Genomic DNA, 19,356 nt, shown 5'->3' with positions numbered 1-19,356 from the left:
GTTACATTTGAGTTTCATATGTACATATGATTACTCATAAATAGGTGAATGTTTAAGAAATTATTTGATTAAGTGGAATGCAGTTGAGAGAAGTAAAGAGTGAATACAGTCCACTTTTCCTAATCTGTCTGATGTCTTTAGAACAGGTATTCATAAAAGTTGAAAGCTCTGGGATTCCAATCTCCAAAGTTGGACAAAAGTGCAGATGGGTGAAAGAACTGTCACCAAGCCCTCATCATTCACCTTCTGTGGGTCGACTCAAGGCTGGAATAGGTCTCCTACCATGTTATTAACTAATGCACTAAGATCAGAATAGAGGAGACTAGGGGAAGAGAAATAGCACCATCAACCTGTTCACCCTAGAACATAGAACAGTACAGCACAGTACAGGCCCTTCGGCCCTCGATGTTGTGCCGAGCTACGTCCAAACACGAGATCAAGCTATCCCAATCCCTGTCGTTCTGGTGTGCTCTGTGTGCCTATCCAATAACCGCTTGAAAGTTCCTAAAGTGTCCGACTCTATTATCACAGCAGGCAGTGCGTTCCACACCCCAACCACTCTGAGTAAAGAATCTACCTGGACATCCAAGTCTACATCTAGGACATCCACCCTGTTCAATAAGTCTTGTGTGTGGATCACACAAGATGATCATTTTCATCTCTTTCCTGACAATCCAATTAGAAATATACAACATTGGCAAGGTCCATGATTTAGTCCTGTAACTAGTTGCTTACAGAAAAGTACATTTTTATATTGGGAAGAACATACAAATTGAAACAGGAATGTTCTGGAACAAAGATTACTGAACAATGAGTAAAAATTGTCATGGGCAGATTTATGTGCTTTCTGCCTTGGAAAAGCAGCCAACATATAATCATAGACCTCATGCAGCCCAGACCACCTCTATCACCTTCCGTCAGGAAGAAAATGCAGTCTGAAGTTACGTACAAACCAACTCAAGAACAGCTTCTTTCTTGTTGCAATCAGACTTTTGAATGATCCTACCGTATATTAAGTTGATCTTTCGCTACACCCTAGCTATGATTCTCTACACCCTCTCCCTTCCTTCTCTATGAATGGTATGGTTTGTCTGTATAACATGCAAAAAAACAATACTTTTCACTGTATACTAATACATGTGACAAATCTTACTGCCCATTTTCAGTACATTTGTTTAGAAAGAATTTGTCTTTGCTTATTTTTGGAATGTGTATTCTAGTTAAATAATTCAGCAACAATCTTTTGTGGCTTAAAGTAAAGGAGCTTATTTATTCTCTCACACTTACCTTGAATTAATGTAATGTCTCACACTTTGGCCAGAAATTTCCAGCTGCCTATACTGGCAGGATCTTCCAGTCTCACTTAAGTGAATGGAGACTTCAATGGCTCGTTGGCCCTGCCATAAAAATTCTGGCCTTAGTTTCACACATGTACTTGGACACAAAGATTGGATATAGATAAAGATAGAGCACTTATACAGATAACAGTTAACTTGTGTTTCTGATTTATACTATATGGTCTCCCATGTGGCAGGCTTGTGGTTTCTGGAATGGATTTGATGATTTAAAGTTGAAACGGGGGTAATGTAAAATGGAGGGTTCACAGCAGGTTATGAGGTTTGTTGTAGTCAAATATCTTAGAGGTTGGTTTTCAGGTGACCTTGAAAACTGGAATAGGTCATATACTTTGGTTGCTTCATGGGTTGCAGCTCATTTCAGTGACTAGGCCTCAGGTGGCTGACCACTGAGAGTTCCGATAGATCATCTGGGTTCTGAGGTAATGAACGTGCAGTCCCTAGTCACATGAGCACTGGGTTAACACTTCTGAGGCTCACCCAGTCTGATTGGGTTGGAGGAAGCCTTTATGATACAATGGGAAGTTCATAGTGCAGTAAGAAGTCTCACAACACCAGGTTAAAGTCCAACAGGTTTATTTGATAGCACAAGCCACAAGCTTTGGGAGCACTGCCCCTTCATCAGGTGAATGGGAGTTGTGTTCACAAAAAGGGCATATATAGACACACACTCAATTTACAAAATAATGGTTGGAATGTGAGTCTTAAAGATACAGACAATGAGTGGAGAGAGAGTTAAGCACAGGTTAAAGAGATGTGAATTGTCTTCTCTACACAATCACCAGGCAGGAATGTTTTCTTCCTACTGGGGAACACTTCAGCAATCACGGGCATTCAGCCTCTGATCTTCAGCTAAACGTTCTCCAAGGCGGCCTTCACGATACATGACAATGCAGAATCGCTGAGCAGAAACTGATTGCTAAGTTCCACACATATGAGGACGGCCTCAACCAGGATCTTGGGTTCATGTCACACTATCTGTAACCCCCACAATTTTCCTGGGCTTGCAAAATCTCACCAACTGTCCTGGCTGGAGACAATACACATCTCTTTAACCTATACTTAACCCTCTCTCCGCTCATATTGTCTGTACCTTTAATATTTGATTATCTGTAGACTCAAATTCCAACCATCATCTTGTAAATTGAGTTTGTGTCTATATATGCCCTGTTTGTGAACACAACTCCCCCTTATCTGATGAAGGGACAGTGCTCTGAAAGCTTGTGGCTTGTGCTACCAAGTAAGCCTGTTGGACTTTAACCTGGTGTTGTGAGACTTTTTACTATGCTTACCCCAGTCCAACGCCAGCATCTCCACATCAAGTTCATAGTGGCCATTGAATTTTGATCTTTAATTTTGTCCAGTGTGGAACATGGAGACAGGCAGTTTGGAAATTCCATTGTCTTTAGGTGTTGATCCATCTTTAAACAATGAGATGTGTGAATTCCGTAGATGAATGTAAAATACCCTCGCCAGAGAGACAATGTCTGTAGTTCAAATGGCAAAAGCCATATGATTTAACAGTCATCTTCAGCTTGTATGCCTTCAGTTTATAAGTGTTGACTGAAAGTTCACATTATGACATGCCTTATCAGGCTTGATGACATGCATAGCTGAAATTGATCCAGTAATAACAGCATATTCTATTGCATGAATCAATGGGTCAGGATAATATGTGTGGGAAACAAATTCATTTAAGTCATTGATATATATATTGTAAATAACTAAGGCCCAAGCACTGATCCTTGTGGCACTTCACTAATTACATGCTACTATCTCAGGAATTGTCCATTTATCTCTGAACCACTTCTGAACCCATGTTGATATGTTACTCCCAATCCATAAAACCTAATCTAAAGTAACAACTACTTGTCAGGTTATTTATCAAATATTTTTTGAAAATCCTAATTTCTTCTTGATATCACACAATGTTTTGGCCTCAACTACTTCCTGTGGTAGTGAATTCCACAGATTCCCCATTCTCTGGGTGAAGAAATTTCTCCTCACCGTAGTCCTAAAAGTCCACTTCATCCTCACATTATATGCCCAATTTTACCATTTTCACTCTAAGTGCCGATTCTGGGTGAAGTACAAATCCGACTTAGTAATCCGCTTTCAGGCGCCGCCATATGCTCTCAGCCATCTCCAGTCCCATTCGCGCTGTGGGCGAGGCTTAGCGCTGCTGGAGCGATCGGTGCTCTGAACTGCGCGTGCACAGTCAGAAAAAATTGGAAATATGTCAGGTCGCCCCCGAGCCGCAGAAAGCACCCAGGAGCGAAAAGCGGGAGCGAGGGTGTATCTCAGGGTTAAGGGAGGCAGTGATGTGTGTGGGTAGTGGGGGGAGGGTGGATAAGGGGACACACACACGTGTGTGTGTGTGTGTGTGTGTGTGTGTGTGTGTGTGTGTGTGTGTCCCAATGACCACAATCTGGTCTTTGGGGGCTACATTCCAAAGATCACAATCTGGCCTCACCTCTCCCACCCCGCCTGTGATGGTGAAGTTAAAATGGGGAATGGAATACAAGGGCTACTTGGTATCAGTCGTTGGATGTATGAACATTTAGCTGGCGAACACAGAAGAATATATTAATGGTGCTTTAGTGGGTCACCGTGGTGAGGTTCTAATAAGGTGTAACAATGTCCTGTACGTCAGAGGAGCTGAGGAAGATGGAGAAATGAGAAAGTAACATTCCTTTTTATTTGAAGAGTGACAGTGTGTAGAATTTTTGAGTACTTCTTTCATATTCAGCCATTCGAATACATTGTATTTGGATTTGCACTGATTATCAGGTCAGAGGTTTATACTGTGCTGCAAAGTGTAGATGACAAACTACAATGCAATTGTAAACAACTGTTCTAGTTTGAATTTGTTCAATGTGAATTCAGGTGTAAATTGAACAAATAAAATTAGACTTCAGTCTGAAAAAAAAAGACAATGATCAGCCCTCCCCCCCCCCCCACCACCAGACAACAATCAGTCCTTCCCCCCCCGCCCAAGATACATCTGACCCACGTCCTCCTCCTTCTCCACCCCCCCCCCCCCCCCCCAACCTCCGAACCAGACAGTGATCTGACCTCACTCCCCTCCTTCCCCACCCCCTAACACACACAACCCTCCAACTAGAGAATGATCTGACCCACCCCCACCACTGATCTGAGTCAGAGAACAGGTGCAAACACTGAATGCGTTCTTCAGAGGCTGGAGCACCCAACTCAGACTTTTATTCAGCAGGTGGCTAAAAGCGCGGATCCAGATTGGCGATCACATTGGTAAAGGTGGAAATGCTGATAGAGTTGGGCAGGCAGTTCATTAATTCAATTTAAATGCATGCAAATTCATTTCAATCGTTGTATTTCCATTAAGCGTGGAACAGATACCAGCCATTCGCAGGTCTAGGTAAGGTGGCAATCTGCATGGACTCAGGTGTAAATCGCGATAAAGGCCTCACACCCGACTTTACCACAATTTCGTGCCTGAAAACGCACAAATTGTGGGTAAAATCAGGCTCTATGACTCCTAGTTCTGGACTCCTCCACCATTGGGAACATACTTCCTGATTCTACCTAACTCTGTTGGAATGTTGTAAGTTTCAGAGAGATCCCCCTCACTCTTCTAAACTGCAATAAATATAATCCTAACCAGCTTGGTCTCTCTTCATATGACAGACCTGGCATCCCAAAAATCAGCCTGGTAAACTATTGCTGCACTCCCTCAATAGCAAGACATCCTTCCTCAGATAAGGGCACCAAAACTGCACACAAATGCTCCAGGTGTGGCCTTACCAGCGCCCTGTACAATTTCATTATATTTCTAGAACCCACACTCACTTTCCCCAATCTTTTTGCGTGCATGTGAAAGCTCTTGCGATCTGTTTTTATATTCCCTGCTAGTTTATTTTCGTATTCTACTTTTTCCCCTCTTTATCAATTTCTTGATCATCTTTTGCTGATTTTTAAAATCCTCCCAATCGTCAGGCTTACTAATCTTTTTGGCAACTGTGTAATCCATTATTAATATAATATTATCCATAGTTTCTGTAGTTCACCACATCAGTTGGGTTTTTATCCCTCAGTGAAACATACATTCATTGAAAGTTATGAAATATTTCTTGAAATTGAAATTTTTCATTGCCTGCCTAGCATCATACTTTTTAGCCTAATTTTTCAATCTACTATAGTCAATTCACTCATTGCAGTTAGCTTTGTTTAAATTGAAGACCCCAGTTTTGGATTTAACACCTTTACTTTCAATAGTTCAGCACTACTACTCTTCACTAGATGCTAAATTTTATGGATTACTTATACATTAATTAGTCTCCGTCAGTTGGATACATAAGAGCTTCAGAAACTCAGGATTTAAATTTGTATATATTTTACATTTATATTCATTCCCATCATGAAATATATGATAGCTTAAAACAAACACATCCATACTTCATTTAGTGTAGATAGTCAGTTTCATCTTAATGAAAATATGACATTTGTAGTAAATTTTGATTGGGATATGTGCTATTCTGAGGAGGGGAGCATAATGATTTAAACCCTTTGCAAATTTGGTCAATAATCAGTTGGAAAAGTTCATTGAGATTGCTAGATGTACTGGATAGTTTTATCTCAAAACACTGCTATTGTTGTTTCGGGAAAAGCAACATTAACAAAAGTGATGCCTTTGTACTCCTTATATAGAGGAAAACCCAGAGTCATCACCTGGTCACATTTCCCCCAAAATTGCTCTGGTCCCACCTGTTCTCAGGCGAATGCCATCGGATAAAGATGGACAGAGCAGTCCTCCTTTCAGTGGACCCAGCAGCTGGTCATCTTCACATGAAGGTAGGCTTACACTACTTAATGTAAGGCAAGGGGGACTTACAGAAATTCTGAAGTTAGAGGGGAGGGAGGACTGCTTCAAATACTTTACTGAAGTACACTTGAGCAATACAGCAGACAGTTAACTCTTCAATCCCTATGAGCAGGTCTGTCACCATACCAGTACCCCAAACGAACCAGACCCGATATTCTACCACTACGTTAGGAGAAGAACTCTCAGTATTGAGTTTATGAATGTGAAGGCATATTTATGTAAAGAAAATTTGAAAATAAACTTCTGTAATTTATCAAAAATGCATCAGTTTGTTCTATCTGATACCAATTGGAGATTGGTAGGGTTCTACTACTTGTTGGCTTGAAGAGTTATAAAATAGTGGCACACAATAGCAAAAAATTTATAAAAAGGTTTAATCGTAACAATTTTGATATGCAAATGTAGCTTGTATTAATGCTTAATTCTATATTTGTCAATAATCCATACTTTTTTAGTAATTGCAATTGTGTGAACCACTACAATGTGTAAACCACCTTACATGCATTTTACATAGTCACAACATGCAATTGGAATAGTCATAAAATGTCTTTCATCATGTACTTCCATTTGTTTGTGTCCATAAACTGAAGCAAAAGTAAATTTACAAAAGAAACAAATTCTGTAATAAAGCTCATCATTTCTGCACTAGGACCTCTTGTGAGGTTTTGTGATCAATTAACATCTACTTTGCACCAGCAAAATGTTATGCACTTAAATGTCAAAACAACTCTAATTCAGTCGTGTCAGTCATCTACACAAATGTCCCTACATTGTTTTAAACTTTTGGAACAGTATTTAAGTAGTGACATAAGCAAAATTATTTTATGTCAGCATTGAACACTGATGTCCAGATGCTTGGCAGTATGTATCTCATTGAGGCTGGGAAAGATTAATTGTATTACAGGTAATAAACCAGAAAGAGAAATTCTCAGTTTCCTAGAATATTGCTAAAATGAAATTTAATTCCGTGCATTTAAATTTATTATGTTTTGATATTCAAAACAAGAAGCCAGAAACTCATCTTTATACATTCTTAAATCAAAAACTTTTGGACATGCAAAAAGTGAGCTAAAGGTCAATAGATACCTTCTTCAGGTTTATTTTGTGCTGCTCCAATATGCATTGAATGTGTGTATGAAGTAAAGATTAAAAAGTGCCCTTTTTCCCTGGTAGAGCTATTTGGACTTGATAGTAGAGCTGACACAGAACATGATTATGAAATGGCAAAAAATGGAGCACGTGTCAAAAGAACACTGAGGCAATCTTCAACTGGCGCAGTGAATGATGCAAGCGAGATTGAGCGCAAGAAATCACAGCCAATAACTGGTCAGAATTTTTGCCTTCCTGGAGTGGTGGTGGGTGAAGTTGGCACCAGCAAGTATACAATTTATTTAAAGACGTCCATACAAACTAATAACAGGTGCATATATGGAGTACAAATTACAGAATTCTTACCTATAGTACCTAATTATCTGACTAGATTTGGGCTCGTGGCATTTTCACATTGAAAACCTACTAAAGGTATGAGTTGGGCTCCTGTAGCATGGATGCAAAGTACAAACCAGAAAATATGAGCATATATGCTGAAGAAGTATATTTCCAGTTGGTTTTAAAAACTGTTAGTTCTTTCGATCAAAATGATGCACCTTCCATGACTATTGAGTTCCAACTTGCATCTTAGTCACCCAACGTACTGCAAGTTTGGAAGAAACTGGTCTGAGTCACTGCACGATGACCGTAAGACAGGTTGTTGCTTTTGATTCAGAGCAACAAAGGAGTCCAATTTAGAAAAGATAGTATCATCTGTTCATGAGTGGCACGGACTGTGAACGCATTTTTGTTATTGGATTGCTATAAATTTGCTGGTGCCATTTTAATGCTTGGAGGCAGACCTTGTAATTGAAAGCTGTAGTATCCCATTCCCTGTCTTATGTTCATTTTCGTAGTCAGGCAGACTCTGGCATTTATATGCTGAGGATTCCATTATTACCAAGACTTCTGTTGAGTTTGGATAAAATTAGCATTCTTTTTAAACATTTGGAATGAATACAGAAAATGTTATTTTGTTAAGTCTACGTTTCCAAAAGAAGCAGGGATAGGGATGCTACAGTTACAAAAGCTTTGCTATGATGTTAGTTCCTACAGTGGTGGTGATGGCTTTATTTGATTTTTGGATGAGCAAAAAGTTTCAGATTCCACCAAGGTGTTATGTTAACCGCAAACCCTACCACTAGCATTTGTATGTCATAACAAGCCTTCATTTCATTCATTTTCTTTGTGATCACAATGTGAACATAGACTGTGTGCTGTATTACCTGAATATATTAATTCGGGCTGATTAATGAATTCACTGCAAGATATGTTTCCTCAGTTTGGGAATAAAGTTGTTTAATTTGCTACCACTTTGGTATATCTGCACCTTCCCTTTGGCCTTTCCAATGTGTATAAACCTTTCGTCTTCTATGGCTTTGGAACGTTTGACCTCTGATTGTAAAGAGATTGGGTAACATTTAATGAAGGCTACAGGAACTTACGCAATTCCTTGCTCAGAAGAGGCTGAAGTACTGGGGATGCTGGAATCTGAAACAAAAACAGAAAATGCTGAAAAATCTCAGCAGGTCTGACAGCATTTGTGAAGAGAGAATAGAGCTAAACTTTTCAAGTCTGAATGAATCTTCATCAGTGTTAATGAAGAGCTTGAAATGTTAGCTTTGTTCTCCACATATACTGCCAAACCCACTGAGATTTTCCATAATTTCTGTTCTTGTTGCTAAAGTATTGGTTGGTCATGTGGACACATGCCCATGTTAATCTATCTGATCCTTAAGTTTATAATTTTTTTCAGATTGTGATGATGATTTGCTGGATTTTGTTCATTTTTTGCTGATTTTTGTTCCTTTTGGAGGAACAGGAGGAGCCCCTGAAACCTGTACTGCCACACAACTAAATCACGGCTAATCAATCCTTTAACTCCATTTACCTGTCTTTGCTCCATATCCATTGATGTTATTACTGCACAAAATCTCATCTTTTTATACTGATTCCTTGATTATAAGTTCAGTATGAACTTGGCAACCTTTGCCCAGGTGCTTGCATCCATGTTTGACTCTGCGTATCAGCTCAATATTCAGTTGTGGGAGAGAAGTAGGGCATCTACTCTTCACTCAATGTCAACATGTTCAAACACTTAGCTAGTTTAATTAGCTAGTGATCTAGAGCAGGAACCATAGCTGATTTTCTGCTGCCCAGCATGAGTTATCTGAGACCAACGACAGCATGCCTACTGACTCTGACTAAAACCAGCAACTCAGGACAAATTGGAGTCTAATCTATGGTGTTAATTCAAATCATCTGGGTCTGAAAAAACTCCTTAATAATTTTGAAACTCGGAATTGAAGGAAATCTAAAAGACTGATTGGAACAAGTGGTTGGTTCATCTACAAAATATGATCCATTTAAAAAAAAATTTTACTTTTTGTATTTTCAAACTCCACATATAAAAACAGGCAGGGAAAGAATCAATTCAAAAGGTGAAATTTAAGAATAGCAGTCAGGTAACTACATCCATTCTGCTGTTGCAACATTTCAATCCACTTCATACCGTCTGTTCTTTTTCCCCCAATGATACCAGTGTTTGCAATTGATCATATCATCTGAGGTTGGTCAGAGATTTTTTTTTTAATTTATTCATTCGCAGGATATGGGCATCGCTGGCCAGGCCAGCTATTATTGCCCGTTCCTAATTGCCCTTCAGAAGGTGGTGGTTAGCCACTTTCTTGAACTGCTGCAGTCAATGTAGAGTAGGCCCACAGTGCTGTTAGGAAGGGAGATCCAAGATTTTGATGCAGCAACAGTAAAGGAATGGTGATGTATTTCAAAGTCAGGATGGTGTGTGACTTGTACGGGAGCTTCCAAGTGGTTGTGTTCCCATTCATCTGCTTCCCTTGTCCTTCTAGGCAGTCAAGGTTGTGGGTTTGGGAGGAGTCTGGGAAAGTTACTGCAGTCATTTATCAGCCCAAGCTTGAATGTTGCTCAGGTCTTTGCTGCAGACTGCTGCAGTATCCGGGAGGTCATCATTGTGCAATCATCAGCAAACATTGCCAATTCTAAATTTATGATGCTGGGAAGGTCACTGATGAAGATGGCTTTTGTGATCTCTAGGTTTTAAATTTCTTCGTAGTGTATTGGAGTGTCTATAGAAGTACTTTCTTTTATTTGCAGGTAAAAATAGAGTCTGCACACATATTTTCTGAAGTCACTGTATAGTTTTCTCTCAGGAGAATGTATTGGCTGATTTTGGTTGTTGGGGTGTGTAGATGCTTACTCATGGAAAAGCTGACTCTGAGAGGAGGACAGGCTAATTTAGTGACAGTACCTGAATTCAAATAGATTAGCAGAATGTCAAATGTTCGTTCTGCATAGCAAATTAATCTTGTACTGTTGGTTCCTTTTAGGGGATTTTAAAAACCATTGTTAACTTATGATAACAGGACAGATTGGCTTATTCCCCACTGTTGTCCTGAGAATGTAGAAGGTGTGCCTGGGTCATGAGACTTCCAGGAAGTGCCTCAAACCGCTAGATAGAACTTTCATTAACACATTTGTTCTGAGTTAAGTGGATGCTGCAGCTAACAAAGAAGTGCCCTAGCCTAAATAGAGAATAGACCCAGTAGGCTTGGGATAGTTCTACAATAACATAAGACAAAAAACAGCATGTCTTTATCATTTACCTTTCTGCAACAATCAGAGGGCAATTTGTAAAACATCTATGGTGTGTGATATGAGTGAATAGACTTTGATGCATGTGGAAATATGAATATCTCACTCCATGTCATTTTTTTAAGCCTTCACCTTCTGGTGGTTTGGGATTGCATCTTGGCATTTGTGTTTCCAGGTTCCATTTGGACTGTGTTTTTGTTTCATTTGGAGAGGAAATTGGTACATTGAGCAGAGATCAGATTTGAAGTTGTTTATCAGAGACTGTAGGTACAGCTTAAGGTCAACTCTTTTGAGATATTGACCCAGCCAGGGATAATCTTTTAGCACTGCTCCTTGACATAGCATTAGAGCTTCTGGCAGAAACTTTAGACATTCTTAGTAAATGTTAGAAGACTGAAGACATAGGGGGCGACCTTACCAAAAAATTCTAAATGCCGATTGAGTGTGAAAACAGGAAAGTTATAGATCTATTTTTTTCAGCAAGAGAAAATTTAAAATCTTACCAGACTTAGACAAAAAAAGAGGCAAAGTGTGATTCTCGCCAATAGGGGGAATAGACAGAGTGCATTCATAGACTGATAGAATCAGAGAATCCCTCAGTGTAGAAGGAGGCCATTCAGCCCATCCTGTCTGCACTGACCACAATCCCACCCTATCCCTGTAACCCCAAGTATTTATCCTGTCAATCCCCTGATACTAAGGGATAGTTTAACATGGCCAATGCATCCAATGCGCATATCTTTGGACTATTCACACCAAGACACCAACAGCTGACTGCTAGAGGGCATTATTGCACATGCACCTTATCTCCCAATGCATTAATACACTCCAAGATCACAATAGACTCTCTTCCAAGTTCCTCCGAACCATTGAGAATCCAACCCTAATCTCAAATACAATTCCCTAACCCTGATGGAAGGTTCAATTTCATTAGGGATTCCTTTGAAACCTTGAATCTAGCCTACCTTCTGAACATGGGGACTGGGTTAGTGGCTGAACCACTTGCACTAGGACAGCGTACACTTTGTAGATCACCTTCACAGCAAAAGATACAAACCTCAAGAAAGGTTTATTGCATCCTGACAATCTCTACTCTCTCTTGAATCTGGCTCTCTGAGAGATTCCTAGTTGTATTGATAATGAATCCCGAATCTGACACGAGGCCTAAAAAAATTAAAAGTAAAAATGAAGATCGGTGTACTTGTATGGTGTTCTAAAAGATCATTTGGACGTGTCTCAGATGAGATGTTCGATCTAAATGTTTTGTTACACGTGAGTGAATAAGGATGTGGAACCACAGTGAGTAAATGGAGTTGAGATACAGATTAGCCATGAACTCGTCAAATAGCAATCAGGCTTGAGAATTGTCCACTACTATGTTCCTAAATGAGTTTATGTTTCAGAGATAGAAACGACACAGATGTTCCAATTTGTTTGAATTCTGTTATAATTCATAGGGCAACTGTCATGAAGATAAGGCATATTGTTCTTCATACAATACATAATGTACTTTAATGTTTCAAACACATATATAAATTGTACTTCTTCAAGTTCATAAACTCATCCAAATACTAAAATAGGGCCACCTCATACTGACAGATGTTACATAAATTTAGTGGTCCAAGAACACAGATTTGCCTTTTAAGATGATTCATATTTTTTAAAATGAATGTCACGAAGCATTCTCAATACCCTTTATCTTGCCACACATTTGTTCTTTATCTTGCCATAAATTTGCTTTTTTTATAACTTATTTTTGAATTTTCATATTAGAGGGGAGTCCAAAAATTAAACATGGTTGACATTAAAAAATATAACAATAACATTATTGCAACAATAATAAGCTTTAGTAAATGTTGATAAAACTTGACGTAATATTGCACCCGTTAGTACTGATGCCAAATTAAGGTGAAGGATATTGTGTTATACGTGCAATATATTGTATTGACAAGGAGTAGTCGTTGAGTCGTACAGCGCAAATAACGCCCTTCAGCCCTACGAGTCTGCACTAACAATAACTACTACTGAAGTCGCATTAATCACAGGTTGAGGGGAACCATGAAAAACCCCTTAAGGCTGAGTACCGAAGTTGATTTAGATCCAGAGAACAAATCATAGCATCTTCACCAGAAAAGATCTCACTAAATTTGTAGAGCTCCAAAGGATCAGAGCAGCAAAAGGAAATGAGTATGTAGCGCAGACAGTATAAAGCCTGGCAGGAAATTGGCACAGTATGGCTTGCTACCACAGCCCAATCTACATTTTCCTCTGCTGATGATGGGAAGGCCAAGCCAAGGCCTAAAATCCTCTCATTCCTCATTGTGGCATGGTGCCACACTGGTTAGCACTGCTGCCTCACAGCGCCAGGGACCCAGGTGTGATTCCCAGCTTGGGTCACACTCTCTGCACATTCTCCCCCGGGTCTGCCTGGGTTTCCTCCGGGTGCTCTAGTTTCCTCCCATAGACGTGCTGGTTAGTTGTATTAGACATGCTAGATTCTCCCTCAGTGTACTGGAACAGGCGCCGTCATGTGGCAACTAGGGGATTTTCACAGTAACTTCATTGCCTTGTTAATGTTAGCCTACTGTGACTAATAAATAAATTTTACTTTCTCCTTCAGTGATGGGCCTGCTGGGACAACAGCAGAATGCCGTTTGGTGCAACTAATTCAACTAATCCTTTTACCTGGATGATAGAATCATATCTTAGTGTACCTGCAAATGATCTCTTACCCAGGAATCTGGGCCAGGATTATCATGGGCTCAATGCAAATATAAAATCGGAGCAAGGAATGAAGATCGTTTGGTGTATTCAATTTATTAAAAGAATTCAGTCATGGAACTATGATTCAAAAAATAAAAGCAGAAGATGCTGAAAATACACAGAAGATCTATCAGCATTTTAACAAAGAACCCAGGTTAAAATGTTGGGTATTGATCCTTCATCCAGTTGTTCCCATCAAAATGAATATTTCTATCCAAAATATTAAACTGTCTTTTTTGTTTTAGCTGCTTTGTGTTTTTAACATTGGCATCATGAAGGGGACGTGTGTATTAGTTGGATTGGCATTGCTTAAATTTATGTTGTTCCCAGATTTGCACATACCTTGTGTTTGTTTTTGTTTCATGTTCTTGAAGTATTATTACTATTTATATTTGAGATTGAGAAGTAATTACCATTATGACGTTGCCAGAATCCCTCCATTCTTAGGAGGCAGGTTCATACTAAGACATGCTACCATCTCCCACTTGCACAAGCTTATGGGAGGTAAGCCAGAAGTGTAAATCTAGGGGGCGATTTTCCGAATTCGCCATGCCGACCCCGGAAGATAGTGCATGGATCGAAAAATCAGCTTCACACCTGACGCAAAATTTTTCAATCATCCCTGTCCCTTTCTAGTGGCATGAGTCCAATTAGCATATTTAAAGTAGAATTTGAACATGTATAGCCCATTCAAAACCCAGTGTACGGAATCTTCCAGACTTTGGGCACTGCGTGATAATGTCAGCAATCTGGCACGATGGTCACACACTGTGAGAATATTGAGGTTCTTGGGTGGCCGGGGGCATGGCTAGGCAGTGTCTACTGAGCAGTGCCCACGAGGCAATTCAGCAGTGCCAGGAGGTGGGGACTGGCTGGGGGATAGGTGGGCAGGATTGTGCAAGGGTAGATCATGGTGCCAGTCAGGTGGGGGGATTCACTGGGAAGATCCAATGTGAGTGACATTGTGTGTGAAATGTGAAATATGCCGCCAATGAGGAGGAGTGGGTCCTGATGTCTGTGAAGGGTGGGAGGGGGTTTCCCAGTGCACTTAGAGGTAAGGGTGCTCTTAGAGAATAGTGCCTGAGCTTTCTGAAGCCAGGCTCACCAGGCTGGTGAGGCTCTGTTTCCCCAACTTCCCCAGTACTGGTGCAAAGCTCCCAATTCTCCAAAAAGATGAGCGAGTGTGGGAGGATTACAGTGCGGAGAGCACCTGAGAGGCAGGTGCAGATTCACTTTGTTATTCTCGCTGTTATCTTTCACTTAGGATGGAATTTTCCCAGAACGTTTCTAAGTGTCATAACAGCAAGAAACATGATGTGAATCATGCTGGGCTCTGAGGCGAGCTCCATATCGCAATCCTTCTGCACTCATTTTATTGTAGAGTTGGGAACTTGCTGCCGATACAGGGAAGTGGTGGGGGATGGGGGGGGGGGGGGGGGGGGGGGCGGTGCAGAGGGAGCTTAAACACACTGCTGAAATCAGCTTCAGAGCACTGTGCGGCCATGTTGCAAAGGCGGCCCAATTTCATGGCTCACAGTGCTCTGCCCACCGCTCTCGGACATCGGGCTCCTCTTCTCTTCCCCTGCTTCCTCCCCCCCCCGCCCCCCCCAAAACCCTCCAACACCCACCCACATCAGCGACATGTCCTCTCCCTGCCCTGACACTGGTCATCTGCATCAGGACTATCCCAGTAGGTCCCCTGTCTGAACCTGACATGCCACCTCCCTATCATGTCCTCAGCCATTCCCCCTCATCATCATGGCCTTTGACATGCCCTCCTCCCGTCATGACCCCCTTTGCGATTCACCCCTACATCACCCCCCTGCATGGCCCCCTCCTCCCTGGCATGCTGATGGTGCCTGGTATCCACTGCTGGGGTGTCTGGTGGGCACTGCCAGGGTGTCAGGTAGGCGCTGCCTGACTTGCAATGTCCACCATGCCACCCCCCCCCCCCCCCCCCCAATCACCCACCCCAGCAAAGTGTTTCATGCTGGGCATTGCGTCTCATCAGGGAGATTGGAGACATGCATGGCGAACTCCCTAATGGTATTGAAATCCAGCCAATCTCATGCTAGTGAACTTCACGTCCTTCCTGGGCATGAAGCGTTCACACTACTTGGAAGGGGCCTGGAAGATCAGAAGTCTTTTTTTGCATTAGGTGCAAATCAAATTTTTAGCTTAGCATGCTATTTTCCCTGATGGCCTGGTGCAGCGAGGTCGTAAAATTGTGCCCTTAATTTTTTGGGGAGAAGATTCCACCCATGTTATTTTAAGTAGGACAGATATGTCAAAGATATCTGTAGCTGCTGATTTACTCCACCTGCTGGCCATCACTTGAAGCACGTGTGTGATCCTATCCTGTAATGCTCTGTTTTTAATTGTGCGCTTATGGAGCGAAATATCAAATGTTTATTACATATCCTTATTGTTTTTAGCCATTATAATATGACTGAATAAATAAGTAGAGTGACACGGTTAAATACCAGCTTCCAGAATTCTCCCCAGCAAGTTTAAAGTATTTCCCAATTCGTGATTTTGGCTCTAAATTCTTCAAATATGCAAAAACTTAATTTAGTTTCCATCTGGAGAAATGTGTTGTCATTAGTATCAAGCTAATGTGTTTTCATTGCACACTGAGTGATCATGGCAAATTTACAGGTTTCAATTGATTTAACAGATTGTCTTTTCAGTATTTGAACTCCAGCCACTGAATGGTGTTTTTCTTTTTTGAATTGAATAGTTGGACAAGAATGTATTTCAAAACTTCAGTTGCTTTAGAACAAGGCTTTATAACCATCTCTGTCTTTCAGTTCATGTTTCGATGTAAAACTCAAGTGTTCTGAACATGTTCCCGTGAACTATTTGTGACTTCATGTACCTGCTGTGTCTTCTGCTTTCCCTGTTTTGATGTGTTTTAAAATAATCTCTTCTCCGTTGTTATTAAAAATCACCAGTACGCCAAAGTTCTGTGTCGGAAACAAGTTCCAGACAAAGCCCACGCTCCGAAGAGGTCAAACCAGGCCGATTTTCTGAAGATCAGGAGTTGCGAGGGAAGGAGAAAATGTCCAAGAGAGAGCGGCAGCATTCGAAAACCGAGGGGAAGAATGGCAGCAAGTCCAGCGATTCTGGAGAGGAAGGCGACAAAGACTACATATTTGTATAGAGATTTTTGGGTTGGGAGGTAGCGCAGCACCAGAGCACACAGTGATACAAGCAATCAGGGTGTAATGATGATCTGATTGGTTTCTATTCACCAGCCAACTATCAAATTAATACTTTATAAAAACTGAAAAATGACATTTTTAGATTTCTGGCTTTCAAAAACAATCAATTTTTAAAAACTCGATTGTTTATTGCATTTATTTACTGCATGCACAATATTTTACTTTTATTCCTGTGATTCCAATCTCTTCCCTTAATCATTCTTCTCTGCTTCCCACCTCTGACAAATTAACATTCCCTTTTATTTTTGCTACCATGCCTGCAAATGTTGGCATTTTTTCTCACGTACTGGAATTCTGTAAAGTAGCTGTGTGGAATACGTGTCTTGTACAAAGACATTGTAAACCAAGCAACCAAACTGGAAACTTTTTAGGGTCAGCTTAAATGGAATGAGGAGAAAGTTTACGGATGTAATCCTGTATGCTTGTATGTGTGTGTGTATGTGTGTGTGTGTGTGTGTGTGTATGTGTGTGAGTGTGTGTATCAGATGTGCACGCAAGATGTAATCCTGTATGCAATTGAGCAAAGTAATGATACTAACTGAGCACACTAAATAAATACATTTGTGTAATTTATTATAAATAAGAGCTTGGATAAAGATTTGTAATGCTCTAGCAGGGCATCTTTTGTCCCCCAGGTGTACAAATAGTCCATTTCAGATTATTAAATCTGTTTTCATAAACATTGCCATAAGCACAATGAGCAAGACTATGTGGGGATGGTGGGTCCATCATGTGGGGTGTAACTTTTAGCAGTTTCATGCTAATGGACTGTTAGAACAAGGAAGTTTATTTTTATGTTAATCATTAGACTAACTGATGATCTGTTTATCTACCCACTTTTACATCTGAAATTAATTAATCATTTATGCCTTCCAGTGGCCTATATTGCTCACTGTAAGTTAGTTCCAATGTAGAGGGGATTTCTTTCTGTATATATTTGTACCAATAAAGAGAATGATTCTAAAGTTCTGTTGCCATTGTATTAATGCATCCTGTAGCAGTTTATCACTACATGTTGCATTGGTTTATTCTTTGTATTGTAACAAAGGCGATTATGGACACAATATTCAATCCCAATGAACAAAATGCAGGATCTGAATTGAACAGTAAGCAACAGGAATAACGTTTGTTCATTTTGAGACTAAAATTGAGAATTATTTGTGAATAATTTTCTGTGTATATATTTTATCTTCTGATTTGTACTTGTATATTAATATGCATTCTAGTTTTGGGTAATTTTCCACTTCCTTCCCTCTATTAAGTCTGAATTTTTTGGCATCTAATATCTGTGTCTTTACACCTTTTTTCATGTAGAATATGGATCCGAAGGGTAGCAACGATTCTAGTTGAGGTAAAATGGATATTTCATATTTCTTCAGTTAAGCAGGTAACTTGTGAATAAACCACTGATTCTTTAGCCAGAACTAATTGAATGTATGAATGAAATCAGAACAATGAAGAGAATTAAACTAACAGACTGAGATTTACAACACAGTGGGCAGCCATTCTGCTCATTGTCTCTGTGTTGTATTTTTTGACCTTTTTTCCATATGAAAGATTTGGAAATGAGTCATCTTGAAGCGTAGTGTGCTTTGAAGTAGAATCAAAACACTCAAGAAGCTTGACACCATTCAGGACAAAACAGCTTGTTTGATTGGCATCCCATCAACCACCTTAAACATTCACTCTTTCCACTCTGGTACAGAATAACAGCACTTTATACCATTCAGAAGAAACACCACAGCAACTTGGGGCGGCACGGTAGCACAGTGGTTAGCACTGTTGCTTCACAGCTCCAGGGACCTGGGTTCGATTCCCGGCTCGGGTCACTGTCTGTGTGGAGTTTGCACATTCTCCTCGTGTCTGCATGGGTTTCCTCCAGGTGCTCTGGTTTCCTCCCACAGTCCAAAGCTGTGCGGGTTAGGTTGATTGGTCATGCTAAATTGCCCCTTAGTGTTCTAAGATGCTTAAGTTGGAGGGATTACTGGGTAAAGTATGTGGGGATATGGGTTTGGAGCCTGGGTGGGATTGTGGTCGTGCAGACTCGATGGGCCGAAGGGTCTCTTTCTGCACTGTAGTGTTTTATGATTCTATGAACTTGCCAAGGTTCCTTCGACAACATCTCCCAAATTTGTGACCTCAACTCCCTAGAAGATGGGTGCAAATCCATGGTATACTATTTGCATGGTATGCAAATCCATGATAAGTTTCCCTCCAAACAATACAGTGACCTGACTTGAAACAACTATTCCCTCACTGTCTCAGAGTGAATATCCTACTACTCCAACTCAAAAGTCATGGGTTCAAACCCCACTCCGAAGACTTGAGAACGTAATCTAAACTGGCATGGAGGTACTCATTGATAGGAGGTGCAATCTTTCATGAGATATTAAACCAAGGATCAATCAAGTTGGATGTGTAAAAGATCCCATGG

General features: G+C 40.5%; 1 protein-coding gene across 2 annotated transcripts in view; it reads left to right on the top strand.

Moving 5' to 3' along the window:
• The window catches only part of carmil1 (capping protein regulator and myosin 1 linker 1), a 395,677-nt gene extending 377,790 nt beyond the window's left edge, over nt 1-17,887 (top strand). The window contains exons 36-38 of one of the 2 annotated variants that reach the window (XM_080204310.1): nt 6,042-6,185; nt 7,390-7,542; nt 16,653-17,887. In XM_080204310.1, the coding sequence (XP_080060436.1) occupies nt 6,042-6,185; nt 7,390-7,542; nt 16,653-16,861 (506 nt within the window). In that variant the 3' untranslated portion in view covers nt 16,862-17,887. The remainder of the gene's footprint in view (nt 1-6,041; nt 6,186-7,389; nt 7,543-16,652) is intronic. The other variant, XM_080204317.1, reaches the window with a different exon arrangement.
• Nucleotides 17,888-19,356: the final 1,469 nt, after the last annotated feature.

Source organism: Carcharhinus amblyrhynchos, chromosome 2 (genome assembly GCF_965287045.1).
Source record: "Carcharhinus amblyrhynchos chromosome 2, sCarAmb.v2.hapA, whole genome shotgun sequence".
Lineage (NCBI taxonomy): Eukaryota > Metazoa > Chordata > Chondrichthyes > Carcharhiniformes > Carcharhinidae > Carcharhinus > Carcharhinus amblyrhynchos.
The sequence above is the reverse complement of the archived record's forward strand: the minus strand, read 5'-3'. Positions and strand labels throughout refer to the sequence as shown.